Below are 15,791 nucleotides of genomic sequence, written 5' to 3' on the forward strand. Positions count from 1 at the left end.
TCTCCTTCTTTTGGCTGCCTCCCTGTGTTTTTGCATATTAGTGTAGGTAAATCTGCTATGTCTCCCAATCTTGGCAGAGTGGCCCTATGTATTGGGTGTCCTATGGGATACAGTGGCTGGTCACCTGAGCTGGGTACTGCAGGGGTATCCTTTGTGTGGTTGTTGTGCCTTTCTATTGTAGTTCAGCCTTGATTGCTATTGGCATGTCAGTGGGTGGGATTGACCCTCAGGCTGATAGTCTGTGAGGGCTGGCCATGATTACAGCAGACGAGCTGTTGTACAGGAGCTGAGCCACAGAGCAGAAGTCACTTTAGCAGGGCTCTAATGCCAGCTGAGTCTGCCCTTCAGGTGTGTTGTTTGTGGAGCTGGTTGGGTGGTGCTCTGGTGTGGTCTGAAGCCAGCCATCAGGTGTTCTGGTTCTGGAGTCTTTTAGGACTGGCTCCCATGCTGGTCAAGGTCAGGCGGTGCTTGTGCCTGTCTTGGGGCCATTTGGTAGGATCTGCAGAGTGATCTGCGGTTGGTTGCTATTTATGCTGAGTTTGTGGGCACTTAAGAGAGGCTATTCTGTGAACTTCGGCTGGCTTCCACTAGTATCTGGTTTAGGAACCTTTGGTGGGCACCACGATGTGAGCTGAGGCCAACTGCCATTGGTGCCAGGTTTGTGGTTTAGTTGAAGCTGTGTTCCCAGCCAAGACTAGCTGCTGCTTATACCAGGCTTGGGGCTACCTGATGGGAGTTACAATGCAAGTTGAAACCTGTCACTGATTCTGCAAGGGTTGGGGTAACTAAACAAGATGTACAGGGCACAGTGAGGCTTCTTTGAGGTTTGTGGACCTTTGAGAGATTTTAGGAAAGTCCACAGCACAAGTCTAGGTGGGTTGCTTATATTGAGGAGACACTGGAATAGGGTCTGCTAGGCAGGCGAGTTGGGTGGGGTGGGTTCTCAGGGAATCACCAGGGAATTCCCTGGGAAGGGAAGGGAAAATGAAGAGCTCAGAATTGGCACCCACCTGCATTGGGACAACTTGATGGGGAGAGTCCTCAACAAAGGAACAGTGGCAACTGCCAGCACGTGCATTTCAGAGAGAGCTGTCAGGACCCCTGTCCTTCCAGCCCTCGCCCTGAAGCTAGTTTAGTTTAGTTTCTCCCTGTAAGTCCCTGGTGCGTTTCGAGCTGCTGCCTCTGCGCCGAAGCTCAAGGTGAGTGAGGTTGTGAGCGAGTGTGTGCATACCCTTTTAAGACATGTTTATGTAAACAATATAGCTAGGTTGTTTGTTTGTTGTGCTGGTAGCTTACACAGTGCTAGATAGCTGATTAATGTAACTTCAAAGATGTTAAGTCATGCTATCCCCACAATTATTTAATTACTTAAATTTTATGGCCCTTAACAGTTTATAAAAATATTTCCATATACATGCTCTTAATTCTAAAATCTCTACTTTTAAGCATGGTATAGGATGGCTATTTCAATTTTTTAGATTTAAAAATAGACTCTTAGTTTCTTCAAGTGGTTTGTTTAAATTTGCAAAGATGTTTATATCTCACAGGTTCGACTATTACATATGAAAGTATTTGTAGTAGGTTAAGAGCCACGTTTGTCTTAAAAACTGAGACAGCAAATTTCAAAATGGGAATAAAATTATCGTGATTAAATTATTTTCCTTATTACCATACCCACTTCAAATTGCTATAAAATTTGATGACATGAGTCTATGTGTATATAAGAAAATGGATGTTTTCATACAATTTAATCTCCAATCTGAAACTCTTACTTCCTAAAGGATTCTAAAACTATAGCAGCAAAGGAAAAAGAGGTTAAAAAGATAGCAGATGGGCTGAACACCCTTCAGGAAGCAAGTCATAAAGATGCCGAAGCTTTGGCAGCTGCACAGCAGCATTTCAATGCCGTTTCTGCCGGCCTGTCCAGTAATGAAGATGGAGCAGAAGCAACTCTTGCTGGTCAAATGATGGCCTGTAAAAATGACATAAGTAAAGCTCAGACAGAAGCCAAACAGGTAAATGTAGACATTAAGCAGTATGTGATTGCTTTCTTTTTTTGAGAAGCTGCTTGATGTTTATGCTTTGGCAATTGCTTTAAAATTTTTAAAATAAATCAACAAGGATCTTGTTCATTGTATTCTGCCACTCTGTACAATGAAATTCAAATACATTGATTGATAAATATTGATGATAATAGTTTACGATGCTTGAAAACAAATTATCTTTATAGGTTAATTGAACTTGTAAGTGCAATAAATGCTTTATTCTGTTTATAGCAATGTATGGGATATTTTGACATTAGTCAATTTTTTTATTCTTTTGCTGATTTTTTGGCATACAGTTGAAGTCCTAAGCTTTAACAGGAAGACAAAAACGTCCTCTTCATTTCCATGCTTACCACACCTAGTTCTTAAAACTTTGTTCCTGAATCTTTTACAACATACTTTTTGGAAGTATCTCTACCTCCCATTTACCCCCATTCCAGTCTTTGGTTTCCTTACTCAGATTTTCATTATCTTCAAAGGTTTGTTAATTTACTGTCATGGTTTTCAAATTTGTTTAGATAGTTGTGCAACTTAAAGTTCTGTGAATGCTAGAGTTTTGGTGTCAGAAAGAAAAAATGTATATACACACACATTCTTTTAGTCTTTTCTAAATGGAAGAGTCATCTTTAAAAAGTGTGTGTTTGTGTATTAATCCCGTTCAAGTTTTTCTATTATTAATACATCTTTGCAGCTTTTTCATTCAAAGATGATGGTCAGAAAAAGGGTTATAAGAAACGAATAGCAAAAAAACTTTGAAGTCCTCTCAGGTTTTCTGTAACCCTTATGTTGTATTGTGGAAAGTCCACCATTATTATGTTTTAGAGGGAGGATACACCCACATACGAGTAGATCTTAGAATACTAGTTCATAGTTTTAAGGAATAATGCTCAATTATATAAGCTAGCATTTAAATATCAGACTCCTATCATTTACATTTCTGTCAATTTAGCTTCCCTTTCAGATATGTTGTTTTTCATTGCTTAATACAGCTTCTCTACTGTTAGACAACACGCCCAAATATACACAAATACAACCTAAGTGGAAAGGAAGAGAACTGGAGTTGGGTTTTGTAGTTTTCTATCGTTTTTAATTTCACCAGCTAATGACTATTCTTTGATATAATTTTTGAACTCACTAATGTTAAATTTTATAAATGGACTTAAATTACAAATTATTTAATGATCTATGTTAAGCATATATTAGTTTATACTCTTGAGTAGCTTTTGAGGAGAAAATATTGGGAAATGATTGATCTGTTGAGATATTAACCCAAGTGACCAAACAGTTACATTTTCAAGGCTGATTTCTCTCAAACTGATCTGAATCTGGCATTTAATCACTAGCACTGTCTGCTGCATATAGTCTGTTACATTTTTCTATTATAGGCTCAGATGAAATTGAAACATGCCCAACAAGAATTAAAGACTAAACAAGCTGAAGTTAAGAACATGGATAGTGGCTACAGGAAGGATCAAGAATCTTTAGAGGCCGTGAAGAAACTTAAACAAAAACTTGAAGCCGAAATGAAAAAGCTAAATTATGAAGGTCTGTCTTTAAAGACATATTAAATCATCAGGAAGTAGTGATTGTTGATAGAAACTAACTTAAATAAAGGAAATAGCAAGTAAAAAAATTGTTTACCCTACTAAGGGGTATTAGTGTAAGAAATGTTTGGTATATATCTAAGTATAAAATAGTGCTTTGAATTTTTAAAAACTTACTACTGAGAATTTACTGCTTCAGTCACTTTGAAGTGCCACATGAAAACTGAAAGATTTTATGTGTATATTTCTACGTTAGTAGGCATTTAAGTCATCTGTTGTTTCTTAGAATGAATTCGTATTATTTGTTGGAAGTAATGTCTATTTGACACTTGGTAGAGATTTGAATGTTAAGTATGCTTTTTATTTAATACTTATCAGAAATTTGTGTTTTGATTCTAGAAATGCTTTGGAAATAGAGGTTACGATATTTTCCTTAAAACAGAATATTTCAATTTTTAAAACTTGGTTCAATTTACTTATGATTTACTTCTCAGAAAACAAGGAGGAAAGCCTTTTGGAAAGGCGAAGGCAGCTATCTCGTGATATCAGTAGATTGAAAGAAACATATGAAGCTCTCTTGGCCAGGTTTCCCAACCTTCAATTTGCCTATAGGTAGGAGATTTAAATCTTGAATTTTAACATGGTAGTAACCAAGATATATATAATTTAAGCTAGAAGGCAATCTGAGTGTTTCATGGACATTAAGATTTTCATGTGACAATTACTGTAAACTGCCTTACCTTAAATACTATTTTTTTCCTTAAATGTTTATTGAAGTGTTTCAAATGTGGGCAGGGGGAATTCTTGTGAAATTTACTGGCTGCTCACTCCACTAATCTTCAGTTCCCCTCATTTTGTTCTTAATTTCAGTCCAGAGTTTCTTTAAAGTTATTCTATCATTAATGTTAAATATCTACGTTAACATTTTACAATTTGTTTTATTACATGGTGTTTTTCATGGAATACTTATGCAGTACATGTATTACAAAGATAAGAAAGTCAAAGTTATTTTTGTTGCACTGAAAATAATATATATACTGAAAGATCTTTTGATTGATTTACAAACAATTGCTAGCTAGTCATCTGGGCATTTTAAAATTTTTGATTTGTTAAAACTACACGATTCAGCTTTCAATTTACTGTGTTGTCAGAGCTCTTGAATAGTAACATACAAACAACTTTTTGTATTTCTTGTCTAAGATTAAGTTCTGTCAACTTTTCCATTTCAGGGATCCAGAGAAGAACTGGAATAGAAATTGTGTGAAAGGACTTGTAGCTTCTTTAATTAGTGTGAAAGATACTTCTGCAACCACAGCTTTAGAATTGGTGGCTGGAGAACGACTCTACAATGTTGTAGTAGACACAGAGGTAAGTTGATTTTAATAAAGGCAATTTATGATTACTGTTCAGCCTGAAAAGTTACGTGCTGCTAGAATTGGGTAGTTTCTTGATGTTTTAAGCTTCTCATAAGTTTGCTTATCTTTACAGGATAAAACTATTCTGTTAATGATTTGTTTACTATATTATTGATTATATTTGATTAGCTGTATTCCAGGGGAAGTCTCATATGCACTTAGGAATCCAGAGTGCATATTATCAGTCTTAGACTTTGATTATTCAGGATACTAGGCACTAAACATTTATTTGATTATGGATTCCTAATCATAATGTGTACTCTTTCCATTTGAATGTTGTCTGTCATTACTAATATGTATTTTTTTATTTCAAATGCACAATGTTTTAGGTTACTGGAAAAAAGCTACTAGAAAAGGGGGAACTGAAGCGGCGATATACTATAATCCCACTCAATAAAATTTCAGCCACATGTATTGCTCCAGAAACTCTGAGGGTTGCTCAGAATCTTGTAAGTCTTATTTACATGTTTTAGCTGCATCTTAACTTTTTTTTTAGAGGACATAATTATATGCAGAACTGTAAAATTTCATTGTTACCATGCTTTAAAAAACTTAAGATGCAAAAAAGTAGAGCTGGTGTTTGTGAAATTGGATGGAAATAGAATAGAAATGTTGGAAGGCTAAAACTGTCTGTGATATGTCAACGTTTTAGTATTAGAATCTCTTTAAACATTAGGTCAAGTCATATGACTAACAAATGGTAATACAATCACTCACCCCATAAAGACATTTTGGTTAACAAAGGACCCTATATAAGGCCTTGGTCCTATAAGATTATAATGGAGCTAAAAAATTCTTACAGCCGAGTGAAGTCCTAGCCTTAGTAACAGCATCGTATGACATATTGCACAAATACCATTGTGTTACAGTTGCCTACAGTATTCCATACAGTAAAATGCTGTACAGGTTTGTAGCCTAGAAGCTGTAAGGAAACAGAACTTGTCATCCTAAAATACTATATCTATTTGGCATAAGAATTATTTTAGGTTGGTTAATTTTAAGAAACTGCAGACTTGGGAGAAGCTCTGCAAACCTAGAAGTAATCCTTTGTAAAAGACATTTACATTTGTAATGGAAATCTCTTTGTAAGGTAATCTCTCTCTATGTCAGGAAGAGGGGGCTGACCTTATCTTTAGAAATGCTTATATCTGTAGAAGACAAGGACTTAAATCTGCAAAGCAACCTTACCATTGCTTACTGTACTTTTTGTGGTAACCTGCTATAACTGACTTCCCTCATCCCCAACGTCTTCTTTGTCTTTCACTGAAGATGATATTTAAGGTGATGGGTTCAGCCATTTTGAGGAGTTACTCAGTTCTCACATGTATACAGGTTATTAAACTTTGGTTTTTCTCTTATTAATCTTTTATTCCAGGGTTGTCTAAGCCAAGAACGCAGAAGGGAAACAGGGAAAATTATTTTTCCTCCCCTACAGATCAATAGGTTGTACCATCTAGCTTAGGTGTGTAGTAGACTGTACCACCTACATTTGTGCAAATGCACCCTAAGATGTTCACCTGACAAAAATTACCTAACAATACACTTCTCAGATCATATCCCTGTCATTAAGTTGGCACTTGACTGTATTAAATTTCTAATTTCTGAATAATTAGAATTATAGAGTTTATAAATACCAGAATTCTTCAGTTTTTTTCATGCCAGGCACACTTCAACTTCCCACAGCAGGAACCATAATGGAAGGTATCCATCAGACTTGTAGAAATGCTTCTCTGTTTAGAGTTCTTCTAGATTGCCTTCCAACCTGCGAACATATAAAGTAGGTGACTAAGATATCCAGTCAGCTGCTCAGGCGGATCTAAAGTGGTATGGCTGCTATGGAAAGAACAGATGAGTACAAGGAAATTCATTCAAAAGGCTATTATGGTTGTATAATATTGAATTAAAACCTGAAGTTAAACATAACATTCCAGCAGCAATATTAGTTTGTTATTGAGCGGGCATTTCAAGTGCATGAATTGAAAAGACAGTTCCATGAAACCTAGCAATGCATTTGTAATTAAGATAATAAATGGATATTCGGTATACTTGTTGAAATGAGAAGGCTTCAATGAAAATTATTTCAGAATATAGTTGTATTGATCTGTATACTATCAGGAGATGGAAGATGAGCAAACGGTAACTGAAAGGTGGTAGTTTTGGTTAGTACTTACTTTGAAGGCTTTAGAAGTTATTTCAGTCCTAGTGTTAGAAGTAAATTGGGATTTCAAGTATCAGTAAAAATACTTCACCCAGATCCCTTAGTCAGACCCATTTAATGATAGCTGCTGTGTCAGGAGACAATGCTGAACATGTGAAATAGAGCTGCCTTCATTTTGACTTTAATTCTAAGCTTCGTAAAGGATGCTTAGTTGCTCTAAAAAGATGGGCAGAGATAGACTATCAACAGAGATTGAGAAAAGACAGATTAAAAGAAAGGACTAAGGGATTTTTTTAAATTACTTTTTTACTCTATTATTAGTTGTGTTTTATTTCTGTAACTGGCAGGTGGCTGTCCTGTCATGTTTAATTTGAATGAAAGAGTATTCACTATGGAACAACCAACTTCCTAATAATTGAAACAAACATTTTATATGATAGTATTGATCCAGCAATTGCTGTACTGTAATTAACAAAGTATGTCCAAATAGTCCAGTTTGGAGAAAGTTGGTAGTCACTCCTGCTTGATAGAAACTCATGATGCCTGGTACTTTAGCTAACTATTTTACTTAGTAAGAAATCTTTCAGTATTTAAACTTGAAATTGTTTTTTTTCTAAAACTCTGTGGAGTTGTCCATAGCATTTTAGAAAGTTCAAAAGGAATTATAGTGCTAGGTAAATATTACCTAAATTTCTATTATAGCAATTCTCAATATTTTGTAAAATAATTTTTGAAAGGAAAGTAGTGTATATTATGATACATCTGTTGTTTTCCCACAGGTTGGCCCTAACAATGTTCATGTGGCTCTTTCCCTGGTTGAATACAAACCAGAACTTCAGAAAGCAATGGAATTTGTCTTTGGAACAACGTTTATTTGTAACAATATGGATAATGCCAAAAAAGTGGCCTTTGATAAAAGGATAATGACTAGAACTGTGACTCTAGGAGGTGAGGTATTTGATCCTCACGGGACATTGAGTGGAGGTAGGTTTTCTATCATTTTGTCCTCACATTTCTCTGTTATGTGGTAAATAGGGTGGGGCTTTTTTTTTCTTTAACAGGAAATAGTGGGGTTGGAATGACTTAATGAAGAGCTTTGCTTCTAATCTAGGGATTGGGTTTTCTTTTGAATACCTTTTATGTGACAGGTACTTAGTAACATTGAGAGAGTACAATGTCATAGTCCTCAAGTAACTCTTAGTCTAGGAATCAGTCCTATAGCCTTTTTTTAATTCATCTCAAGTAAGTCTATTCCTGCTGGCTTATTTTCTCTTGCTTTTTGCCCTATCAGGATATTGTAGTCACTGGGAAATGAGGTTTTCTTATTCAGTACATTTTTAGCTTAACTACCCACTTTCCTTGAGGAAACATGTTAACTTCTAATTTGTGTATATGCCATTGTTCCTATCAAAAGTAAAACAAAAAGTTCAGTCTGCCCGCAGTGGTGCTTTAATGCTTTAAGAAAGGAATTCTTAGATAATGATCATATTCTTCTTGTTCTAATATTTACCACACTGAGTTTCTAGAAGATGTATGTCAAGTGATCATGTAATGACAAACTGAATAGTACTAGGGTGGTGCAAAAGTAATTGCGGTTTTTGCAATTGTAATACGTACTGTGTGTACCCGGCATTGTAGTAAGATTGTGCTGTCCAAAACAATAGCCATTAGCGACATGTGGCTTTTTACATTTTATTTAAATAATTAAGATTAAATAAAATTTAAAATAATTCCCTTGGTTGCACTAGTCACATTTCAAGGGCTCAGAAATCCCAGTGGTTAATGGATAACTGGACAATGCAGATATAGAATGCAGATATAGAACATTTCTATCATTCTAAAGAGCCCTATTCTAAGGCCTTTAAAAAATTAACTCATTTAATCCTTACAGCAACTATGAGGTAGGCATATTACTGTCATCTCCAAACTACAGTTGTAGACAGTAAAGTACAGAGTCCTTAAATAACTTGCTGGTAAGTGGCAGAACTCAGAATTTGAATTCAGGTAGTCTAATTTCAGAGTTTGTGCTTTTAACCAAACCAAGAGGCTGTATAACTCCTCTTAATATATCACGTGGTTTAATTTCTTTCTAGGCCAAGAAGACAATAGTCAACAAAACAAATTCCATAATTAAGTAGCAAGTTCCCCAGTACACAATAAGATGACTAGTATATCTGCAACTGGAAGATAGACCAAATATTTTTACTTAGCTAAAACAAAAGGAACTTTAGATGTCAATAGAAATCATCGATTTGCATGTTCTTGAAGTTCATACTTAAGGACTGGCAAATAAATAATCCTGTATCATATTAACAGAGGGTTCATAATAGCACTGCTAATCGACCTTTGTATTCTCCCATCAAACCTGTAGTTTTCTGGGATCGAGAAATACAACACCTACTGCCAGATAATTATAGTTTCTTGTAAAGTGAAACCAATCTACTCTGCTATATCAGATCTCAGATAAGGTTATGATGTGGTAACAGACAGCCCCCAAATCTTAGTGGCTTACAGCAAGTTTATTCCATAATTATGCTATATTAACTATAGGTCTGTTGTCTCTATTCCGTGCTCTTCTCATTCTGGCAGCTAGGCTGAAGGAAAAATGGGCAAGGGAGGAAATGGTGAGTTATGTGCAGCCTCTTAAAGCTTATTTTCAGAAGAGGCATGTTTCCCATTTCGTTGGTCAAAACAAGTTACATGGCTAAGCCCAATGTTAGTGGGGAGGAAAATGGGCCTGGGGGAGATGGGCCCAGTACTCAGAGGCCGTGATTAAATAATCCACCACATCTAGTTAGAAATATTTCTTATGAAGTATGTACATCCTAAGATCCAAATTACAAAATGAATTCTATAGCTTCATATGTATACTATAAACATATGCTATTGAATCATTTCAAGTATGATTCTCTTAGAAAACTTTATTGTTTACTAAATATGTGGCAACTTACTGTTCAAGGCCTGTTTCAATTTGCTTCTATCAGGTGCTCGATCCCAGGCAGCTTCTATTTTAACCAAGTTTCGAGAACTCAAAGATGTTCAAGATGAGCTGAGAATCAAGGAGAATGAGCTACGGGCTCTAGAAGAAGAACTAGCAGGTCTTAAAAACACTGCTGAAAAGTAAGACTTACGTTGGATTAAGATGTATTTTTTTTTCCTTTTGGTCAAAGATTTGCATGAAAGAAAATTTATTTCTATTTAAAAAAATACAGCTTCTGATTTTTTTCATAATATCCTTAGTTTTAGTTGAATAAATTGTGAATTGATAATTTGTTTCAATTATTTATTCATTTATTTATTCATTTTATTCATACAAATAGTGTCTTTGTTATATATAAGAAATTAGGGAAAGCTAATTAAACAAAAGTAAGGAAAACAAATCAGCCAAATAGTCCCCTTTCCCTGTTGAGATAGACTCTGCTGGGATTGGTGGGGAAACCCATGGATGCTCTCGAGGTTGATAACAGAGGATACTTGAATCCTTAATTTGAAATGAAATGATACAATATTGCATTCATCAGTAGTCTGCATTAATGTTAGCAGCATATGGCTGCTCTACTCCTATAGATACTGAAGATCACTGGGTTGCCTATGGAGACGGTAAACAAGTTCATGTCAGAAAGTACCTGCTAAAATTAAAAGTATTTCCTTACAGTTTCTTCTGTGTAGGGGTAGATAGGGGTATATATGTGTACATTTCACCATTACTTCTGTTTGTGTATGATACAGGTATATGCATGTTTTTATATTTTCAAAATTGGGATCATGTTGCTTAACCATTACTTAACATTATTTACTATTGAGTGACTCCTTTTATGCACCAAATTCTTTTACAGGAGCTGGGAATACAGTAATGTATTAAACAGATAAATCTCTTCCTTCATCTTGTTTTCATACATATAGTTGGGGAAACAGACAAAGTTAAATTGGTAAAACATGTTAGATAATGCTAAGTTTAAAGAAGATAAAAGTAAAACAGTATAGATGTGAACTATCCAGGGCAAAGAGACGTTGAGGTTTCAGATTGGGTGGCTAGGGAAAGTCTTCCCGAGACAATGACTTGAATAAACACCTCACTGATGTGAGTGATCTCCACATGTGATTACCCTGGAGAAGAGTCCTTATTCCTTTAAAAGTTTCAGGAGTTTAAATACAAACTTGCAAAGTACATTATTTGAAAGTTTAATTGTAATTTTTTCACGTCTCTCTGAAGCTGGCAAATGGCAACCGAAGTAAAATTAAAATCAAAGATTTTACTCAGAATTCACAATAATGAAAAAAGGTTAAAAAAAACCAAAAAAACCTAAATAAACTTCAGAATGATACCAAGACTTTTTGGGGACACTGTATATGGAAGAAATTGTCATAATCCATCAATGTAGTCATTCCAACATATAAATTTGTATCAAAATGCCCACTTTCAAACATCATATACATGTAAAGCCTGCATTTTACCTCCAGTAGCATAAAAACCATAAAGTGAATGAACTTTCTGTGAGAAAAATGCAACAAAATTTCTCTGAGATAGGTGCAGATTTGTGGTCACATTTGGCTTAGAACTGTTAACTTTAGAACTGTTAACTTTGTTCAGCAGTAGTCAGTCATTTATTTTGCAGAATTGTCTTGTGGACTAATTATGGCACTGAGGTCAAGGAAAGGAAATGGATTTTGAAAAATGTGACAGTGGAAGTATCACCTAAGCCATTCTTTTATAGACCATTTTAAGAACATAGCTTTTTTTTTTAATTTCTACACTCTACATTTTTTTAATGAATTGAAAAATGACTCTAAGTTAAAATTATGGTTTTAATTGCTGTCAAGCAGTCTCAGGCAAGATACTCAAGGGAATATTTATGTTTTTTATGTTTTATACTTTTTTCTCAAACCATGAATTTCTGGTGACAAGCTACCTTTGAATTTATTAATAACTTGAAATTTCACAGGAGCTGAATTAGCTAAATACCTTCCAAAGAAATAACTTTAAGCAGCTAGAACTGGAGTAGAATTATAGGGTTTGCAAGAAAAGTATATTGCAAATTTATGTTCAGTACCATGCCTTTTTAAACTAATCGGTCTCATTAGGAAATGTAGGGAACGTGATTTTAACATTTGAAAATGGAGATTATAGATAACCAAAAAAAATTTTTTTCTTAAAGTTTATTGGGGTGACAATTGTTAGTAAAGTTACAAAGATTTCAGGTGTACAGTTCTGTAATACATCATCTATGTATTACACTGTGTGATGACCAAAATTTTTGAAATATTACGTAATTGTTATCATGTGTTGCCCCGAAAATAAGACCTAGCGGGATAATCAGCTCTAATGCATCTTTTGGAGCAAAAATTAATATAAGACCCTGTATAATATAATAATATAATACCAAGTCTTATATTAATTTTTGCTCCAAAAGACACATTAGAGCTGATTGTTCGACTAGGTCTTATTTTCTGGGAAACACGGTATTAATCTATTTTTGTGGTGGGAGCTTTTGTGAGGTTTTTCCTTTTGGTAAGAATCAGTATGGAGGATTATTTTTAAGGAAACCTATTCAAAGATGAATTTTAGTGTTCTAAAATTAAGGGTATTTCTATAAATAGTTGTTGTCGGTCTTGGACATTTAGAGTTATTTACCTTCAGTGACCAAATCAGACTTGAGTTAAATTGATGCCTCAGCAATGTGAGAGTTCATCAAATTATTCTTGTAACTAGTGGCATCTTATAGTCTATGTGAGTTTTGTTTTGTTTTGCTTTATTAAGTTAAAAGACTAGTTTGAATGCATGTCTCAAACATCAGAAAATTTGTGTGCATTTGTTACAAACTTTAAGGTATCGCCAACTGAAACAGCAGTGGGAGATGAAAACTGAGGAAGCAGATTTATTACAAACCAAGCTCCAGCAAAGCTCATATCACAAGCAACAAGAAGAGTTAGATGCTCTTAAAAAAACCATTGGTAAGATAAAAACATTCTGTGCTTAATCTGTTTTTGATAACCTTACATTAAGTATTTAGATCTTATCTTTGTGTATTTATTACACATTGCCAAAGTTCTGCCCGTTTATAGCAGTATACATTTCCACTAGTGGCATATGAAAGTACTCAGTTCTCCAAATCCATTCCTTTCCAGACTTAAAATTCTCCAATGTGATTGTTGTGAATAGGTAGTTCATTAATATTTTAATTTGCATTTCCTGGATTGTTGGTGAAGTTTGAGACCTATTTTGCATAGAAATGCAAAGTTTCTACTTTTGTACCATATTTTTTTGTTTTTGCTCAATTTTCTGTTGGGTTGCTCATAGTCTATTTCTATTGTTCTTATGTATGATTTCTTGGAGATTATCTGCATTATTAATAATCTTGGCTTATGTGCTTGTTTTTTAACCTTATTTATATTTTTAGTATTTCTGTTACACTGAAGTTTTTTTTATGTTTAATGTAATTCAATTTATAGGTATCTCTCTAATTTTAAGAACCTATTTTATACTTTTAATCAGAATTTTATTGTATATGCAGTTTTAATTTTTCTCGTTCTTTGGGACAGTATCCACAGATCTGTTTCCCCACTAATGTTTATTTTCTTTTATACAATTAAAAATTCACCCATTTTGTTCACCACCCCATCCGCTGCATCTTGCAATTACCAATCTGTTCTCTGTGTCTGTGTGCTCAGATTTCATTGCTGTTGTTAAAGATCCCACCTATAAGTGAGATCACATGGTATTTGTCTTTATGAGATATTTCACTTGCATGATGCCCTCAAGTTCCATCTATGTTGTCACAAATATCAAGACTTTTTTATGGCTGAATAATATTCCTATGTGTATGCATCACATTTTCTTCATCCATTCATTCATGGGTGATCGCATCCATTGTTTTTGTATCTTGGCTATTCTAAATAATGCAGCAGTGAACATGTTGGGGAGTTGCATATATCTTTTTGAGTTAGTGTTTTGTTTTCTCCAGATAATTACCCAGAAATGGAATTACTGGATCACATGGTAGTGCAATTTTTAATTTTTTCCTTTCTCCACGTCCTTGTCAACACTTATTTCTTGGCTTTTTCATGATAGCCACTCTAACAGGTGTGAGATTATTTCTCATTGTGCTTTTAATATGGATTTCCCTGATGATTGGTAATGTTGACGATCTTTTCATGTAACTGTTAGCCGTCTATGCCTTCTGTGGAAAAATGTCTATTCAGATCCTCTGTCCATTTTTTTAATTGAATTTTTTTTCTTTTGAATTCTATGTGTTCTTTATATGTTGTAGATATTAACCCCTTATCAGATACATGTATGAGTTTTTTATATATTTTAGGTATTAACCCTTTATCACATAAATGTTTACAAATATTTTCTCCTACTCAGTAGGTTTTTTCTTTTTGTTAATGGTGTGGCTTCCTGTGCTGTGCAGAAATTTTTAGTTTGTAGTTCCACTTGTTGATTTTTGCTTTTGTTGCATTTGCTTTTGGTATCAAATCCAAAAAATCATCACGGAAACAGATGTTAGGTAGCTTTTTGCCTATGTTTTCTTCTGGGAGTTTTATGATTTCAGGTCTTACAGTTAAGTCTTTAATCCATTTTGAGTTAATTTTTGTGTATAATATAAGATAGTGGTCCAGTTTCATTATTTTGCTTGTGTCATTTTCCCAGCACCATGTTTTTGAAGAGACAGTCTTTTCTCCATAGTGTAGTCTTGGCACCTTTCACATAAAGTATCTGACATTTTTGTGTGGGTTAATTTCTGGGTTCTCTATCCTGTTCCATTGATCTATGTGTTTGTTTTTATGCCAATACCATAGTGTTTTGATCATTATATCTTTGTAGTATTGTTTGAAGTCAGGGAGTGTGATACTTCTTTGTTCTTCATCAAGATTGTTTTGGCCATTCTGGGTCTTTTGTGGTTTATGTTAATTTTAGATTATTTATTCTAGTTTTGTGAAAAATGTCATTGGAATTTTGATAGGGATTGCATTGACTCTATGTTGCTTTGGAAAGCATGGACATTTCAACTATTAATTCTTCATTCCCTGAGCATGGAATATCTTTCCATTTATTTTTGTCCTCTTCAGTTTCTTTTATAAATACCATGGTTTTCAGTGTACAAGTATTTCTTCTCCCTGGTTAAATTTATTCCTGGGTATTTTATTCTTTTTTTTTTTTTTTTTTTTTTCAAATTTATTTATTTGTTTTTTAATTAGTTTCAGGTGCACAAGACAAAGCAAAACTTAGACGTTTATCATTTATATCCCTCACACTGTGTGAACCCCCCTCCCCCCATCCACTATCCCTCTGTACGTTCCCCAAATTAATTTTCAAACCCCCATGACCATCTTGTGGTTACCAACTATTTTTCAAAACCTCTCACCTTCCCCTTATCCCCACCCCTCCGCCCCTCTAGCAACCCTCTGTATTTTATTCTTTTTTATGCAAATATAAACCAGATTATTTTCTCAATTTCTCTTACTGTTAGTTTATTAGTGTATACAAACATAACAGATTTTAGTATATTGATTTTGTATCTTGCAACTTTACTGAATTCATTTATTAGTTCTAACAGGTTTTTTTGTTTGTTTGTTTTTTTTGTGTGTTTTTTTTTGCTGGAGACTTTAGGGTTTTTTGTATATAATA

The 15,791-nt window shown here is 34.4% G+C and overlaps 1 protein-coding gene across 3 annotated transcripts in view; it reads left to right on the forward strand.

Moving 5' to 3' along the window:
- The window catches only part of SMC2 (structural maintenance of chromosomes 2), a 57,967-nt gene that overhangs the window by 15,229 nt on the left and 26,947 nt on the right, over positions 1-15,791 (forward strand). For all 3 annotated transcript variants that reach the window (XM_074330779.1, XM_019729260.2, XM_074330780.1), the window contains 8 exons: positions 1,782-2,015; positions 3,431-3,590; positions 4,084-4,201; positions 4,819-4,957; positions 5,334-5,453; positions 7,942-8,146; positions 10,147-10,282; positions 12,990-13,114. In XM_074330779.1, coding sequence (XP_074186880.1) covers positions 1,782-2,015; positions 3,431-3,590; positions 4,084-4,201; positions 4,819-4,957; positions 5,334-5,453; positions 7,942-8,146; positions 10,147-10,282; positions 12,990-13,114 — 1,237 coding nt within the window. The remainder of the gene's footprint in view (positions 1-1,781; positions 2,016-3,430; positions 3,591-4,083; positions 4,202-4,818; positions 4,958-5,333; positions 5,454-7,941; positions 8,147-10,146; positions 10,283-12,989; positions 13,115-15,791) is intronic.

The sequence above is a fragment of the Rhinolophus sinicus genome, linkage group LG04 (assembly GCF_036562045.2).
Source record: "Rhinolophus sinicus isolate RSC01 linkage group LG04, ASM3656204v1, whole genome shotgun sequence".
Classification (NCBI taxonomy): Eukaryota; Metazoa; Chordata; class Mammalia; order Chiroptera; family Rhinolophidae; genus Rhinolophus; species Rhinolophus sinicus.